Source organism: Thermobia domestica, chromosome 5 (genome assembly GCF_964235325.1).
Source record: "Thermobia domestica chromosome 5, izTheDome1.hap1.1, whole genome shotgun sequence".
Lineage (NCBI taxonomy): Eukaryota > Metazoa > Arthropoda > Insecta > Zygentoma > Lepismatidae > Thermobia > Thermobia domestica.
Window position 1 is genome coordinate 241,545,048 of NC_137458.1, and position 18,103 is coordinate 241,563,150.

The following is an 18,103-nucleotide window of genomic DNA, read 5'->3' on the forward strand; positions in this document are numbered from 1 at the left end:
CAGGATGTCTATCGGTCACGAAGGTCCTGAAAAAGTCACGAAATATAGCTTTTATGTTATGATTTTTTTTTTTTTTTTCTGTACCAGGGTTGGCTGGTTTGAACACTGGTGGTTTAAACCTTAGTTTGTTTAAAAGAAAGAAAGAAAGAAAGAAAGAAAGAAAGAAAAAAAAAAAAAAAAAAAACGAAAAATATTCTTAAGTGTAAGTGTTCGAAAATCTTGAACACACATTTGTGGGTTATCATGTTTCACTCCCGTGTATAATTCGTATTCAGACCTAAATTTCCTATTCATTACTCAAAGAAATTATACCACAAAAGCAACTTTTTTTATATAGTTTATGAATGTTTCTTTTGTGATTTTTAATAGTTATTATTGTTATGCAATTGCAATCAAAGTAAAATTCTAAATATTGTTTCGTTTTAATAATGTTTACTATTGATAAAATACATCGAAATGCCGTACTTTTTTGAGGAGAGAGTCATACAAACTCCCCGAGAGGTATTTATTGAAATCAAAAGTATCTTTGGTGACTGTTTATGTATAAATGGGTCAGAACCAAAGTGAACTCAAATAATTCGTATATTTATTCACTTTTCTTACTGCTATGCAAATTAAGTCGTTGTATTTCTTTAACTTGGACTAATAAAAATCGTAGTGAACTAATTTGGACTAAATTAGTTCTTCTGTACCCTGCAGTATTTTTAAATTGTCCATATGTAATTCTGTATAATGGTTTCACTTGTGCAGCTGTTTACCTTTTTGTTCTTCTGAAATGGCTCTTGACAATTATTTTAACAAGTATGTAAAGATCAGCACAACGTATTTTTATCAGGAGTCCTTCGTGAGTGGATCGGCAGGCGTATCACATTTCTGGCCAATTAATCCCGTTTCGAGTTCAAATGGAGGCCAGTTTCTCTCGGATGTAAGCCGAGAAGCGGTTTGGATTCCGCTTTAAGCTTATGCGACCCCTTCCAGCATAACCCGGCTGTTGCATAATAACACCAAAGCAAACAAACTTATTTCTGTCCATATGTGATATAAATACATAGAACAAATTATTTAAACAAAACAAAACAAAAACAAAAAAAGAGGGTTTAAACAAAAAAAACTTTTTTTTTTTCGTTTTTTCAATAAAAAAACATGGTTTTTGCCAACCCTGATCTGTACAAATATAAGTACAGACTGTAAAATTTTGTTCTATAAAACGTCAAAATTTACCACCAAAAGTGTTTGTGGTCGGCTTTAAACGCTACCAAATCGCAAGCAAAGTCGCTCTTGAAAATGTCAAGAAATTTTATGGTTTGGTAACGGAAAAGTCACGAAATTTCATTTTGGAATTTTGTGGACACCCTGATTTAAGAGATATTACTATCAGTAGTTTGGAGCAGCTGGTAGTCTGTTAGATATTGACGCTTGCCTTCGCAGCCGCTAAAATTGCGTTTAAATAAAAGAAAACCACTTCGTGGTTTTCGTAAGAATTTCTAGGAAAGTAAAGTCCCGGACATACTGTTTCCTCTCACGCATACTTCCCATAATTGCAATTTCCTCCAGTGAATGTGAAATGGGGGTTCTTTATCTCAGATGAACGTTATAGTAACTTCATCTTTGCTTATGCGGACAAATTCTGCCCCAATGTTCATCTGAATAGTAGGACTGCCCCTCCCTAAATGGAACCCTAACAAATATGTGGTATCATATTTCACTTTACGGTTGTTACAAAAAGCAATAAGCGATCTAGAGACGCTGAGGATATGTCAGATATGTTAAAAGTGGAAGTTTTGTAATAACATACACATTGCGAATACCGGCACCATTTCCTTAAAAAACTGGATGGAAATATATTCGTAAGTGACAATACCATGGTGTCTATCGGTCACGAAATTTAGCTTTTGGGTCACTTTTTTAACTGTACAAATGTAAGTACAGATTGGAAAATGTTGTTCTATAAAACGTCAAAATTCACCACCAAAAATGTCTATGGTCGGGTTTAGACGTTACCAAATCACAAGCAAAGTACGTATCTATCGCATGGATGAAAATTCGATCTAATTCGCACCCAAATTCGCTCTTGAAAATGTTAGGAAATTTTATGATTTGATAAAGAAAAGGTCACGAAATTTCATTTTGGAATTTTAGTAGACACCCTGAATACGTCTGGGGAACTAACAACGCTGAACAACACCGTAAACTAGCATTAGATTGTGATAGTTTTAATTGTAAAGGTCTCCTTCATTTGGTCCTTCCATTTAGCCCAATAATTGGCACAAATACTCGTAGTTCGGAGTTGCTGTATTTATTTTTATTTATATTCATAACTTCTATCATTACATTCATAGATGGGGTTAGTATCAAAATCTACCTGCTTTGACTACCATCTTTAGAGAATCGATATAACTATTTGATGGATTCATAGATTATGGATATGAACCAGCATTTATATACGACGTTGTCACATCGTTAAATTTTTGGTTGGCCGTAGCGTCTAAAGGGGACTCCTAAGGCTATACGTTATATAACATTTTCGCTTTATTTTGATCTGGAGATTAATTTTTCTGTGGTCCGTGGGCACGATTTTTAAAGCATCCAGTGTACGTATTTTAATGATTTCATAGATAATTTCATGGACAAAATTAAGTAAATAATCAAGTAACAAAAGGTCTCAATTTCAGAGGCTATACGGTAGAAAGAGTGTTTTGCATGGAATTAGTATGTAATTAATAAATAAGTCACTTTAAAGTGATCAAGGTCTTCAGTTGAAAGTGTTGCATTCTCCCTATCAAATTATTCCATGCCATAAGTTCTCAAACCACGTTTATATTAAAGCATAAAACAATTATTTGCTGTAAATATTTGAAATGACAGTATTAGGCAGTTAGATAAAACATACATTGCTTGTATCATTAAAGAAGACATGTTTTACGTATATCTCAGTTTATTAATTAGTTTTGATTTTCTAGTGATGGTTCCATGTTCTTTAAAAATCAAAATCCTCAAGTTAAACCTTTACTACTTTATCTTGGGTACAATTATTTACATTTAATTTGAAATTTTTGTTGCAAATAAAATTCCTTTTAAGAAATGAAATGAAATCTTTCAGTTTTACGTCCCGCAGTTATGCCGGCTAGGCTAAAGAAGACGGTGATTATGAGAAATGAATGAAATGGTGGAATAAAGATAGTTTTAGGAAACGAAAGAACCCCGAGGAAACCCACACACATGGTGTTTATCCACCGCAAAGTTAACTTGACGCGAACTGGGATCGAACCAGGGACCCCATGCACCAGAAGTCTACCACTGAGCCACTGCGACCCATTCCTTTTAAAAGTAATGAACATTGTGTAAAACTGTAATTGATTAAAGTTTGTTAAAAGCGCGTAAAAGTCTTTAAGATGATAGAATTTTTCTTCTGAAAAGATAAATGCAGTGAAAAGTTTTGTATTTCGCCCACTTCTATTAACTTCTTGAAAATGTGAAGAATCAAAATATGTACACTTATGTCCAAAATGATTGTCGCATATCTATAACTGTCTTCTTGTAAGAATATAATTTGATAATGATTTTGCAGGATACTTTTAATACTGATACTATGTGTATAATTGGGAAATGTATATTTGTGGTAAATTTCATAGGAAAAGAATTATAAATACGAAAATTAGAATGAGTAAAACAAAATGTTGCTAAATGGACAAGAAAGTTTTATTTTCGTTTTATTGTTCTTATTTATTACTCTTTTGACATAAAAATTTCCATATACATGTCTTTGCCGATTATACACGTACTAACATTATAAGAAATACCGAGCGAATTCGTTATCAAATCATATTCCTACAACAACATATTTATAGACATGCGACAATAATTTTGGACATGAGTGTACATATTAATAAAGGAAAACCTGACAAATAATGTAAATACTCCTAGAAGTACTGATTGAAGTGGAAAGGTGCCATGAGTTGTATTTGTGGCGTTCTGGCATATATATATTTCCAATTTTATCCTGTTTTAACTCTTGTTTCTGAAAAATCAAATCAAGAATGGGCAAAATATAAATGTCTACCATCAATCCATTCATTTTTATGAAAATAAAGGATAATTTTCTTTTTTAAATGCATATTTTAATTAGCATAAATACTATTTTGCCTCATTTATTTGCTACTTAAGTATTAACTGACTTTATTGTCTTTGCAGATGCGAGTAACCGGAAGCAATCTCTCAGGAGTTTGTAAATTAGTATTTAAAGTTTCTCGATGTGATAAGAATGACCAGTTATTTTTAGAGGATAATATTTTGGGTATGTAATTGCTATATTCTTATTGACTTTAAGCAAAAATGATTTGAAATTGACAAAAATATGTATTTAAAATGAATCTTTGGTGTGAAATATTGTCTATTATATGCATGCTGGAAAGGAAGTAGCTCTGTTTTCTGCTGTGAAGATTTTGTTTTAAAAAAAGCTGTAGAATTTAATGTATAGAATAATTTATTGGAGAAACAAAGAGTCTCACTGGTTGAGAAAATGTTAAATTTGTATACAGTGGTTAAGTTCTCGTGGTTCTGCAGAATTGCTACTCTATGAGTCGTGACGTACTAGTCGTCCATCGGTTGTGTTCATGGTAGAGGTTCCCACAGGAGACTTCTTCAGTAATTCCAGAACTCGCCGAAAAGCCTGTGGACAGGAGAGACTTTTGGGTCCCCTAATATAGCTAATTTCATATTGCCAGTCTTTTGTAATAAATAGCAAAATAATTCTAAATGAAACGAGCTATTATTGACTAAATTGATTTATTCAGTTTTGAGTGCTAATCTTGATAATCTCATACTTTTATTCATAACGAACTGTAAAGGAACGTAGGTCTGTTCGGTATTTATTTTACTAGGGTGAGCCAAAAGTTAACCAATATTTCGGTTATTTACTTGCTGTATGCGTCAGGCCACAGCAAAAGATGCCTAACACTCAAAGTAGAGACCATTGTATTGCACCGTCTGTAGCCTCCTTTCAGCCAGTTCTTATCCCTCGAAGTGGAAAATTGTTGCACTGCAGCTTCCAACTACTCCTAGTTGTTAAAAGCATCGCAAGCGCACGGAGTGAGCCATGGATCGGAATAAGTAACAATCCGAGGGCGCGAAATCTGGACTATATACTGGGTGTATCATAAGTTTTATTCCATCAAGTTCTTCAAGTTTATTCGAGAGGTATATGATTTTATGTTGACACGCTGCAGAAAGGTTCGCTTCCTGTTCACCAATGCCGGGTATTTTTGACCAAACTATTCGGTTGACACTAATGGTTCGACCGTTCGGAGTGAACTCATATTGAATTATTTCCTCATGATTCTACCAGATGCGTAGCATCACCTTCTGTGCGACACTCCCACGTTTGACTACAGGCTGAAGCTTTTGACTCTTGTTTAACGACTGTTTATGCGCTTTGGGATTTCGGGAAGATATCCACTTTTCGTCGAATGTTCTTATTTTCTTTAGGAAACAAAGAAGTCACGGGTCTCCAAGGAGGTTCCTTAACACAGCTATTCGCCTTTGTACTTGAGATGAGATCAATTCGTGAAGCGAATGGTACAGTTCCGGGTGCTTTGCCAAGATCCGTGAAGATGAAGAACCACATTGGACTGTGATATACCGAGCTTGTCTGATAATTTCCTAGTACTACTTGTTAACATTTGCCTCTATGGCCTGGCGCAGACCTTGGATTCCATGGTTTTCGCCCTTCCTGACCTTGACTGATTGACGCGGTTCTTACAACCCAAGATAAATTTCTTCAGCTATCTTGTTTCTGTGCTGCGATTAATTACCCATTCACCTTGTAGACAACCAGTGTTTCAGATTGCTTCCGTTGGGTTATGGCACAGTTCGAATTCGTAAATCAAAGGTTCCCAAATTGGACTCCTGCATCATTTTTGTGATTATTAAATCACGTACGGAACACAACACTGCACAGATTTTTAGGCAGAAATTATCACTGTCTATTCCCATGCTAGCAGCACTTTCGACGGATTAAACTTTCAGCCACGTGACATCCACGCCTTAAATAATACACGTATACCAAGATTGCAAAACTTAAGACTCAGCCTTGTATTTGTTGGTATCATGAGTCCAAAATACAGTATGAGTGAAATCAATATTATTACAATGTACTTTTTGATAGTAAAATAAGATTCCAACTCTCATTGCAGTAAGTCATAATTTTACTTAAGTCGTAATTTGAAGTATTAAGATTTGTTTTTGAATTATAATTTAATACTTTGATTATGTTATTATATTGTGTACAGTGAAACCTGCCTCAGTTGGCGAGATTTGTTCCTACATAAAATGTCCAACTTACAGAACAATGAGAGTACATGGCCAAAGGTGTATCGTTTCCAAAATATGCTTCTAAGTTAAACCAGGATCAAGTTAAATAGGTGATAACTGAACAAGTTCCATCGTACAGTAACTTGCATAAGTGGGCATCTGTTTCAATAAAAATAAAGAATGTTTATCTCGATACATCATTATTCTTATTCTGTACCGAGATGATTTTAATGGATACTACCACCCTTCCCAACTGGGGAATCTTAGTGTAGATATTATTCACATCTTAACTAACTCTATGGCCTATGGAACCCGGAGGTTCAATGCTGCGTTCACAAAAGCTCTCCACTGACTTCTATTCATAACCAACTGGATCCAGATTCTACTTTGTATTCCTATTTCTGCGAGATCGATCTTAATATTGTCCTCCCATCTGTGCCTAGGTCTTCCTAATAGTCGTCTTCTGATTGGATTTCCAGTTACAATCCTGAAAGTATTTTGACTTTCTTCCATTCTGACGATATTACCTGCCCATCTGAGCCTCCTAGACTTGATGACCCTAACAATGTTTGGTAAACCGTATAAATTATTCCTCGTTATAAAGTTTCCCATTTCCCATTCCCATTCCTCTTGGGTCCGATATTCATCTCAGGATCTTATTCTCAAATACTTTCAGTGTGTGTTCTTTCCTCAGAGTAAGCGACCATATTTTGGAACCATATAGCACAACAAGCATGATTGTCGTTTGATATATTTTAAATTATTCATATCCTAGTTATATTTATAAGATGTTAATTTTCTCATATTTTAATAATAAATTCTGGCTGCTATCTTGCTTCCACAAGCCGGTTGTATAAACGTATACAGCTAGAATTTATTACTGAAACCAGGACACCAACATATATAACTAGAATGTGAAGATTCATTGATTGGGAAAGGTGATAGCGTTCATTGAAACTATCTCAGTATAGAACGAAGATAACAATGCATCAGCGTTAGTATTCATTTTTTTTAACAGTATAAGTCATTTGTGTACTCTGATTTACGAGGGCTATCCAGAAAGTAGATTACGTTTTGGAATAAAAAATCAACAAAGTATAGGAAACAAATTTTATTATATACAGATGAAAGCCACACACAAATACTACTTTTCGACATAGTCACCATTCAAATTAAGGCATTTATCGTAGCGATGTACGAGCTTGGAAATTCCTTCGTCGAAAAATTCGGCCGCCTGCGACTTCAACCACTTCGTTACCTCTTCTTGCAGCTGTTCGTCGTCATCAAAACGCTGCATAGCCAGCCACTTCTTCATTGCTGGGAATAGGTGGAAGTCGCTCGGTGCCAGGTCGGGACTGTACGGCGGATGAGGAAACAACTCCCACTGAAAAGATTCAAGAACTTCACGCGTGACATTTGCCGTGTGGGGCCGGGCGTTGTCGTGAATCAACAAGATCTTAGAGCTCAACATTCCTCTGCGCTTGTTTTGAATTGCTCTTCTGAGGTTTTGCAGAGTTTGGCAATACCTTTGAGCGTTTATTGTAGTGCCTCTTTCCAGGAAGTCCACCAAAATCACACCTTTTCTGTCCCAAAAAACAGTCGCCATCATCTTCCTTGCCGACATTGTTTGCATGCATTTCTTGGGTTTTTGGGGAGAACCTGTGTGCCCCCACTGCATTGATTGCAATTTCGTTTCACAGTTCACGTGTTTCACCCATGTTTCGTCACCAGTAACGATGCGATCGAGTAAAGAGTCACCATCCTTATTGTAGGCGTCCAAAAAGTGCAACGCTGCAGCCATTCGCTGATTTTTGTGGTCCTCTGTCAAGATTTTTGGAATCCATCTTGCACAAAACTTGTGGTAACCAAGGTTTTCGCTGATGATTTCGTGCAACAAACTTCGCGAAATTTGTGGAAAACTCAAAGAAAGTTCCGTTATTGTGAACTTTCGATTTTCACGGACTTTAACATCGACTTTTTCGACAAGTTCGGCAGTCACTTTGCTGGGTCTCCCACTTCGATCTTCGTCGTGAACATTGGTTCGGCCATTTTTAAATCTTATGACCCACTGTCGCACTCCACCTTCAGTGATAATGTTGTCCCCATACACTTCACACAGCTGCCGATAGATTTCTATCGGTTTACAGTTTTTTGCTGTCAGAAACCTTATTACTGCACGCACCTCGCAGCTCGCGGGATTTTCAATTAACGCAGACATTTCAAACCGTCACAGTATCTTAACGGAGCACAGCACGAACCTCTCACTAGCACGGCTAGATGCCGACTGAGCTGCGCAACGCTCTGACCCCAAGATGGCCGCGCTAGCCCCGCCCCTAGCGGACACAGACGAAAACGTAATCTACTTTCTGGATAGCCCTCGTATTATTCGTTTATATCACTTCTCGGAATTATGAAACTGTTTACTTTCATATTCCTGTAATATCAAGAGGACATGGTCTTCTTCAAGCTGCAGCAAACTATATTCAAATTGGGTGACATTTTTGAAGTTTTTGTTAAAAGTAACGCTGTAGTGTTTTCTTTCTTCTTCTTCTTTTTTTTTTTTTTTAATTTTTTATGAGAGAAAGATTGAATATTATTTATTTTGGTTACTAGCAGAAGCACCTGGCTTCACACAGGAAGAATTATGTTTGTACCTTAAAAGGATTCAGTAGAATAAATGACGAGCAACGCCGTCGCCACTGCTCCAGTCTATTCCTGAGCCAGCTGACATACTTGTTCTTTACCAACCTTCGGCTTAAATGTTATCGGAAATGTCACCAATCAGGTTAGCCATCCAGAAAACTATGAATTTGACATTAATGTCGACTATTCTGGACATTTTATTTTTCACTCTACATGCCGATGGGGGCTCAGCTTAAACAGCATAGGGAGTGTCGCTATTCATCGTAGCGATCCCAAGAACTATGGGTTCGTCTCTAATACAGTATCAACTGTTTTCGACTTTTTTACATGTCACTCCTTTCTTATCCCGTAGGAGTCTTACCCACAGTATTTTTCCTGATTGTAAGTCATGTGTACACACTTGAGTTTACATACCGAGTTTTATGTTCCTGATATGACGAGCTCGTGCAATACTCTTATTTTTTGCATAAATTTTAAACCACCTCTTCCGCTTTAGCTTCGCTTTGAGCTCCCTCCTCTCCCTGTAGGATACTCATCAAAAAATTCTAAATAGTCTGCTGTATCTTCCAGACTGCAGTCTCATAGATACAGTTACATCAAAGTATGCGAATTCAACGCTGTAGGTTTGTATACTAGACAAACATAAAAACAAATTAACATTCATTTTTATATATAAGATTTGAGATAAGTATTACATATAACCTTTTAATTGTATGAATTAACTAATAATAATATTTTTTTCTTTTTTTTTCATTCAGAGCTGTTCTTGGAAGCGTTAGGTTCAGCTAGTCCGCTAGAGGATGCAGAAGCGTGTGTGTATGGGTATGGAGCTTTAAAATTCCTTACGATGAATAATATCGTTCTTCATCGTGTTCTAAAGTTGGGAATTTTGGAACTAATGGTATTGCATATGAAATTGATAAATATACTGGTATGTATAATTTTAAGTTCTGATTATGATCTTTGATAACACAAAGATAATAGGGTTGTATATTATTAATTTATAACTTTTCACTTCGTTTTGCTACAGTCGTATGACTATTCCTGTCATTTAACAAGAAATTTTACTCTTGGACATCATGTATTTGTTTTTAACTGCAAAATCTTCAGAGGACTTTCGGTAATGTAATGTTGAATACAGACTTCTTTTCGAAATTGGAAGGGGTGAGAGTGTTTACTTTGTAAACCGTATGACTTTACAATATATAGAAAAGTTATACTAATTAAATGAAGGCAATAAGTTTAGTTCGTTTCGTTGTCTGTAAAGTAAGTGCATTGTACTAAAATAGCCTAGTTGGTTCTGTAAGTCAAACTTACGTTGAGAGCTCTTTCGTAGCTGTATGGTTGGCATACACGCTTTTGATGCCGAAAACCCAGGTCGAATTCCCAGTGGGAGTTCGTATAGTTTGGATTTGATATTAAGCTGTAGGTCCACGTCTCAAAACCTTGCCGCCGAACGGGATGATATACTCCAAATAATCTAAACCTAACCTTCTCGATGTTAGACATCAATCCCCCCCCCCCCAAAAAAAAAATACTTAACAGAGGTGTGCAAAATAAACTAAAAATAAAAAGTGAAATTAAATCTTTGTTTACTTCCCACTGTTATGCCGTTTAGGCTAAAGGAGACGGTGATGATGAGAAATGAGTGAAATGATGGAATGAAGAAAGTGGGAGGAAACTGGAGAACTCCGAGAAAACCCACGCACACGGTGTTTGTCCACCACAAAGTTCACTTGGCGCGATCTGGGATCGAACCCGTAACCCCATGCGCCAGAGGTGAACGCTCCACCGCAACCTCCGAACGCCACCGCAAACTAAAAATAAATAAATATGTAGCGATGCGGTTTTTTTATTCCAGAGGAGAGTATGAATGGTAACAGTGTATCCAACTGATGATCTTCACGTAACTGTTCATGAATCAAAAATGCTTTAAGTTAGTTATTGTCGACTTTGATTTTGAAAATAAAGGCTAGAAAGAAAGTTGAAATAAAATATTCTAGTTTTACGCACTACGATTATGCTCTTTAGGCTAAAAGAGAGGATACTGGTAATTAATTAAAGCGAATGATTATGAAATAATTCGTGGAATGATTGTAAGAGAAAATGGATGGACCCCAAGAAAATCCATGGAAGAAAAAGTTATAAAAAGCTTTGTACAGTTACTATACAGCTCAAAAGTTATCTAATTGTATATTTTAAAATCTTTAAATGCTTCTTAAATAGTTTTAAAATGGTTCTGCTCAAACAATTGAAAAGAGTCAGTTTTACAACGGACATTCGCGTCAAGCCCGATTTTGTTTCAGCTATACAATTAGCATATCCTGTGGTTTAGAACTCACGTTAAGCTGTAGATCAGTGTCTCATAGCCTTGGTACTGAAATGGGCGTTAAACCTTTTAGAAAAGTTACTTCAGTAAGTGTCTAATGTTTATGTTTTGACATAAAATGTGTGATAATTACAATGATATGCGTTTATATTTGTCATCCCATAGCATTGTTGTCATATCTACCTTATTTACGAGGTTAGTCTTTGTGTAGTTCAGTTTTACTCATCACCTTTTGAAGTAATTTGTCAAAGAAGACAGTTCGCGATGTTTGTTCCCGATTTAAAGAAAGGTACTAACCTGTACATAAAAAGGACTGAAGCTCAAATACTACAGTAAGAAATTATGTCAATATTCAATATGTAGCGAATCTAATTTTGAACAATAAGCAAATGACTGTTCGTACCGTAATGGAGGAATTATTGGCAGTGTTAAAAAATATATCGAAGATCATTTGTACTTCCTTAAGGTGCTCATGAGATGGGCATCAAGAGAAAACTATCTGATCGTCAGAAGCAACAGAGGAGTTCGAATATGTTCAGAAATTGTTTTCAACAAGACCAGTCATTCCTGGAACAAGTAGATATCTGTGACAAGACAGGATTTATCATTGCACACCATTCACAGATATCAAGTATGCAATGAAATGAATATGGGAGCAGCAAGCTCCTTCAATCAAAAGATTGTATGTGATAGTGGTTCAGACGCCAGGACAGATTTCTTCTATTGTGTCTATTAATTTAGTGCTATATTAATGGCTAAAAGATTGTAATGTAAGTGGAGATTACATTGAAAAATAAATGTTATTTACTTTCTTTTTTACCTTTATAAAATAAACCAAATTCCTGTTTTATAATTTGGTTTATATCCCTTGTATTTTATAATTTGCATAATTTTACAGTTTTCATAAATAGTTAAGCCTAAGGAACTATCCATATATTGCCTGCAACACAATCCTTTTTGTATGAAAATGAAGTGTGTAAATGTGAGAGAGAGCCTGAAAAATTACTGTTAAGATGTGATTAGTATTGTAAACTGCGAACTATCGTTTATTTCAGAGAATGGAAGGTGGACGCGTCCCAGAACAAACCAGTCATGCTCTTTTCCAACTTACTGGAACTCTTCGAAACGTTGCTGGTGAGGATGATATGTTCTCATCTTTTGTTGCCACCGGTGCAGTTACTGAATTGTGTAAAGCAATGGAGCTCTTTGCTTCAGACCTTGATGTCATCAGCAATGTTTCTCGAACATTAAGGTAAGTGAATTGCAGCCATGTACCGGTATAAAATAATTATTATTCTATTCCTATGTGAGATCAAATGAGAATTGTTGTTGGGTGCTTTAAAGAAGGTGGGATTGAAATGGAAGGCTTATAAGAAAAACATATATAGCAAGTAAATGTTAGAATAGGGGAAGAAATGAAAGAGAGAAAGAGTACAAGTGGAAAAAAAATGAAATCTTTGAGTTTTACGTCCCACAATTATGCCGGTTAGGCTAAAGGAGACGGTGATTATGAGAAATGAGTGAAATGGTGGAATGAAGAAAGTGGGAGGAAACGGGAGAACCCCGAAAAACCCACGAGCACGGTGTTTGTCCACCACAAAGTCCACACGGCGCGAGCTGGGATCGAACCAGGGACCCCAAGCACCGGAGGTGAACGCTCTACCACTGAGCCACCGCGCCCCCTAGAGTACAAGTGGAATGGGAGTTCGACAGAAATATTGCTTTTCGCTAATATTATTTAATATCTATCTAGAACAGATAATGTAGAAGGGTCTGCATAATGAAGACAGTATTTCGGTAAGAGATAGAAGGATTAAGTTGGTATTAAATATAGAAGTAAGAGGGGATAAGGTAGAACAAGTGACTAGTTTTCGATACCTGATAAGTGTTATTAGTGAGTACTTGAAATGCAAACTTGAAATAAAAATAGAAAAAGGTCCATAAAATGTTTCATGTGGAGTATTGTACTGTATGAATAGATGCGACGCTAAAGCATGAAAAAGGACTGGAGGCTTTCGAATAATAAATGTGGAGCAGAATGGAGAAAATTAGTTGGGTCGAACAGAAAACTAATCAAGAAGTGTTAGAAATAACAAGGGAGAAGAAAACAATTTTAGATGTAATTAAAAGGAAGAAAAAATAGTGGGGACATTGGCTGAAAACAAACTATATCATGAGAGATGTGATAAAATATGGTGGCAGTAAGGAAAGAGAGGGGCGATGGATGGTATTAAAGTAGATAATTATTACGTGTAGATGAAGAGGTTAACTGAGGACCATAGTGCATGGAAGATTCTCAGTTTGCAACATGTGACCTGCCAATAATGTCAGAATACTGATGCTGATGATATGTGATCATTTAATATAGGATTTATATATATATAGATATATATATACACTTTAAGGATATATATATATAAAACTTTAAGGATACATACAGACTGAATATTGTTTTCTCTTTATACATTACAGCATAATATCTACCCATGACGATTGCTGCCTTGCCATTATTGAATATGAAAATAGTCTTAAGTTCTTCGTTGTCCTTTTCCAAAAATATCCTGGTAGGCAAGATATTATGGTTAGACTTGGGTATGCTCTTGGTAACCTAATGGCAAAGAGCGATCCAGCAAGGATAAAGGTGAGACTTGCATTAATTAAAATCTCTTGTAATATGTATCGTTTATTTAAACTTGCATATATTCAATTATAATATCAATTAAAGTAGCTACTCTGTATGTATTGACTGAGACTCTGTAAATTCTTCTGACCTAACAGGGTGAAGGATTAAATTGAATTTGATTTGAGTTTAGGTGAATTAATATGTTCTTCCGATTTGTTTTCCACATGAATGTGAGACTTCACCCTAGCGTTTTAGAAATATTAGTCAATCTTGAAAGTATATGGTAATGTTCAGGATAATAATTTATTATTAGATTTTTTTCAAAATTAAACATTGAGTGTTAAACATTGAATATTTATAGGATCTTAGTAATGAAATCATTTTTAGGTAAGCCTTTTTGCAGATTATTCACGTTTAGCGCATCTATTGCGTTTTTTTAATATTTAATATAGAGTGGAACTTCTCTCTTAGAGACATCCCCTCTCAAGTACCATTGTTTTTCGTGGAATCGATATAAAAGTTTTATATAGTTAGTGTATTTTGATTCTGTGTTCAGCGGGCTTTGGAGGAAGATATATATATATATGTACTCAATCTTAAGCGGTCACTTGCTATCATCTGTGAAACGCCCACTTGACAACGACACATTCCACATAAACCAAAAACTAGTTTTCATAATTCATATCCTTGAGATAATCGCCAGATTTTGTTCTAGATTTGAATACTACTAATCCTTCTAGAATAAAACCATTTTCTCCACCAGTATGCATAATTATTACGTGTTGTCCTTTGGATATTGTTGCAAGCAAACCTTTATTACTCTTATCACTCCACGCGCATTTTATTTTGTGTGCTGTCCGTGCAAATATGTCTCTTTCATGTAAATTATAGGACGGTTAGCTCATAAATAAGCGAATCTCTTTGACTGAAATTAATCTTTTTCAATGAGTAGTCACCCATTATTTCCAGCTTTAGTCCATCGAAATTCTAAGGACCGGATTATTTTCTGTAAAGACTAAATGCTTCCAATAAAATAAGTCTTTTCTCAAAGTACTTTCAACAATGATTTCGCGGAAGGTCGTTGACCGTGAACAATATAAAATTAACTAATTGTTTGAGACGAACAACACACTTGTCAAAATGATCCAGCACGACTTTTTTACTTTTGTATCTCCTTCTTATTCTCGTTCTTGTTAATTCTTTCTTTTTCCGCTCACTCAAAGCACGTTTTAATGTAGAAATAATGTAAGTAAAAGGCTATAATGAGAACGTTTTAATGTACTTGCAAAAGCTTCGATAACTTCAGAAACCCGCTTTCGTACTTGTTTTACATTGATTGATTTTCAACTGTCAGCCTCTGTTTTCATAAAAATCATAAACGTTAACCAAAAATCTATTCTTTGGCTGTGATTCTTCTTACCCTCCGCATGGTAAAAAGGAAGCAAGTCAGCACATAACTCAAATAAAGACAGCATAGAACTATACACAAACGCTATCACATTTTAGATAACTAACACTGTTCGGCTACTTTTGTATTCTTCAAGACGCTCCCATTTCTTTCCCATAGGTAAGCATTCTGGGAGGAAGAATACCAAAAGACCATTTTGGTTACCTCCCGAAAGTGAAAAACTTTACTGCATGAGGGGAAAAGATGTAACAGGTCTGTAAAATTAGTGGACTAAATATATATGATAGTGAATGAAATGGTTTAATGAAGAAAGTGGAAGAAAACGGGTGAACCTCAAGAAAACCCACGCATGATTTTGTCTACCATCACTTACCTCGAACCGGGATCGAACGACACACCTCATATATCAAAGGTGAACACTGTACCACTGAGCCACCGCAGCCGAAAATATATATCGTATCATGTGATGTAAATTTTACTTAATATAAATAACTATACGCTCATCACGCATTAAAAAGAAAGTAAACGCAAACCTCCATAAAGCCACCGAGTATATTTGAATTATTTGTTAAATTAATGTTAAATACTGGGACATATCAACATAAGTGATCGGATCGTTTTAAATGGAAGCGAAAATGTAAGCCTGGAGATAGACTCAAGGCGTATTTATCATTCCTCCTCAGAAATGCTGAAATTACCAAACTTTAGTTTATGATTGTGCTAGTTAGCAACACTATTGGCAACACCAATATTTCTTAACTATGTTAACTGCGTCGGATTTCAAGGTCATAGTTCATGCTATTCCTCTTGGTTTCTACTGTGAATCGAATGATGAGAGTACTCTACATATTTTCTGATTTTCTTCCTTGCCCTCAAAATCCTTCAAGTCAGATGGTAATGAGGACAGTGATGATAGATCGATTCAAATTTCTCAATATAATTTCAGAAGGCACTGGAAATTATAAAACAACAAATTTTACGATACTCGTACTGATAGTAGACACACAGACTCACTTGAAAAGAAAATTCTTCGAGAAAAATGTATCGAACAGAAAGAACTTGCAAGTGATTCCTTTGTAAAGGGACATTAATTCCAATTAATGGAAAACAGAGGTTCATATACTTTTGAGTTAAAAGATGAAAGAGCTATAATTCATATCTTGTCCGAAAGAAAATACTTCATCTGGATTAAATCACTGTATTGTCTGTGTTTCGAATACGTATCCATAACAAAGGTGCTATGTTGAGAAAAATTAAAAGCCAAGACCCGAAATGATCTCTTTTAATGACGAATTTTCGGTTGAACAAGCTGTGGTCACTTAACAGAAGTTTCACTGAAATTACTCTGCTCATTTGTGAACTAGAGCAATGAACATATGCAGTAAATTCATTTTTTGACTTACTTTGATTCCTTATATGTCTATTAAAAAAAAAAGTTTTCAAATATTGACTGCATTTGCCTACTGGGTGGGCTACTGGGAAAGGATAAGATGTATGGCAAATATGTTGAAAATATAGAATCAACAGAAAAAAAAAGCAGGAATAATTTAACGGAAAAACAATTCATCAATTAATGACATGTTGTAGTAATCTTGCGTTATGTTACCAGGTCAGAATTAGATGTCGATGAGATTATTTACAATATTACTGTTGTTATTTTTTATTTATTTATTTTTGAAGTTACTGATAATATTAGTAAGAAAATAAATAAAATATGGCAGGACCAATAAGGACAATAAAGCTATCAATAAAATAAAATCTCTTTTACAACCTTCTATTACTGTGATTGAATATTACATTTTATTTTTGGTTACAATAATTGTGCTGAAATTCCAGTTAACAATGAAAATTTTAGGAAATACTAGTATTCTGTAAGAAAATACTGAATACAGTTTTGAAAAAGTTTAATTTTGATAAGTATGCCGCGATGTGTTTAGGTTCCAGAGTATGCGTAAGTTCGTATGTTTCATCGGAGAAGGAATTTAAATTGTGCGGAATTATGTTCAGTATTTTAGTATAGAATACTAGTATCCCCTAAATTTGGGTTGTTCAACAGAGTTTCAATTAACCAAAAATAAAATTTAAATATTAAGTCACAATAATACAATTATGTAAACGAAACATGGTTTTATTTATAGTTTTATTGCTTTTATTGCCCCTGTCTATTTTGTTTGTTTTCTTCTTAAAATTTATTATTTTAAATTTCACTAATGTTAATTGTACTTCAGTATTATAATGAAGACGGATCTATGGATGCCATGTTGAATCTTCTATCAAATTACCTGGAGAAAGATATAGAGTTAATGGGATTAAATCAGAGTGAAAATTCTAGGAATGAGACAGGATCTAGTGGTTCGGTTGAAGATGTTATAGTCAAGGTACGTAATTTTTAGTTCTGTACATTGGTAGAAAAAGGGTTAAAAATTGACTTACTGATTTTTATTTATTTATTTCTCAAGTTATTAATTTAGCATACAAAAACGTGCTTTATAGTGGTGATGAATTTAAATTGATATAATAGTAGTAATTGATAGTAATAGTGGTATATAATAGTGATAATTGATGATTTATAGTGTTGATGAATTTAAATTGATATAATAGTGGTAACTGATGATAATAACTCAAAATCAATAGAGTTCGGAGATTGCCGTGATGCGTAACTATGAATATAACTTTGAATATATTCAAAAGAAATAATTATATCCAAAGTATGAGCTGCTCTTTTAGCAAAATGGGAAACAAAAGTATTTTTCCGAAAATAACTATCTAAGTAGTTAGTAATATTTAATAA

At 34.9% G+C, this 18,103-nt stretch overlaps 1 protein-coding gene across 8 annotated transcripts in view; it reads left to right on the forward strand.

Annotated features, from left to right (window-relative positions):
- The window catches only part of LOC145686495 (armadillo repeat-containing protein 2), a 166,148-nt gene that overhangs the window by 119,075 nt on the left and 28,970 nt on the right, over window positions 1-18,103 (forward strand). For all 8 annotated transcript variants that reach the window (XM_081759870.1, XM_081759872.1, XM_081759873.1 and 5 more), the window contains 5 exons: window positions 4,192-4,294; window positions 9,711-9,883; window positions 12,337-12,533; window positions 13,754-13,922; window positions 17,541-17,690. In XM_081759870.1, coding sequence (XP_081615996.1) covers window positions 4,192-4,294; window positions 9,711-9,883; window positions 12,337-12,533; window positions 13,754-13,922; window positions 17,541-17,690 — 792 coding nt within the window. The remainder of the gene's footprint in view (window positions 1-4,191; window positions 4,295-9,710; window positions 9,884-12,336; window positions 12,534-13,753; window positions 13,923-17,540; window positions 17,691-18,103) is intronic.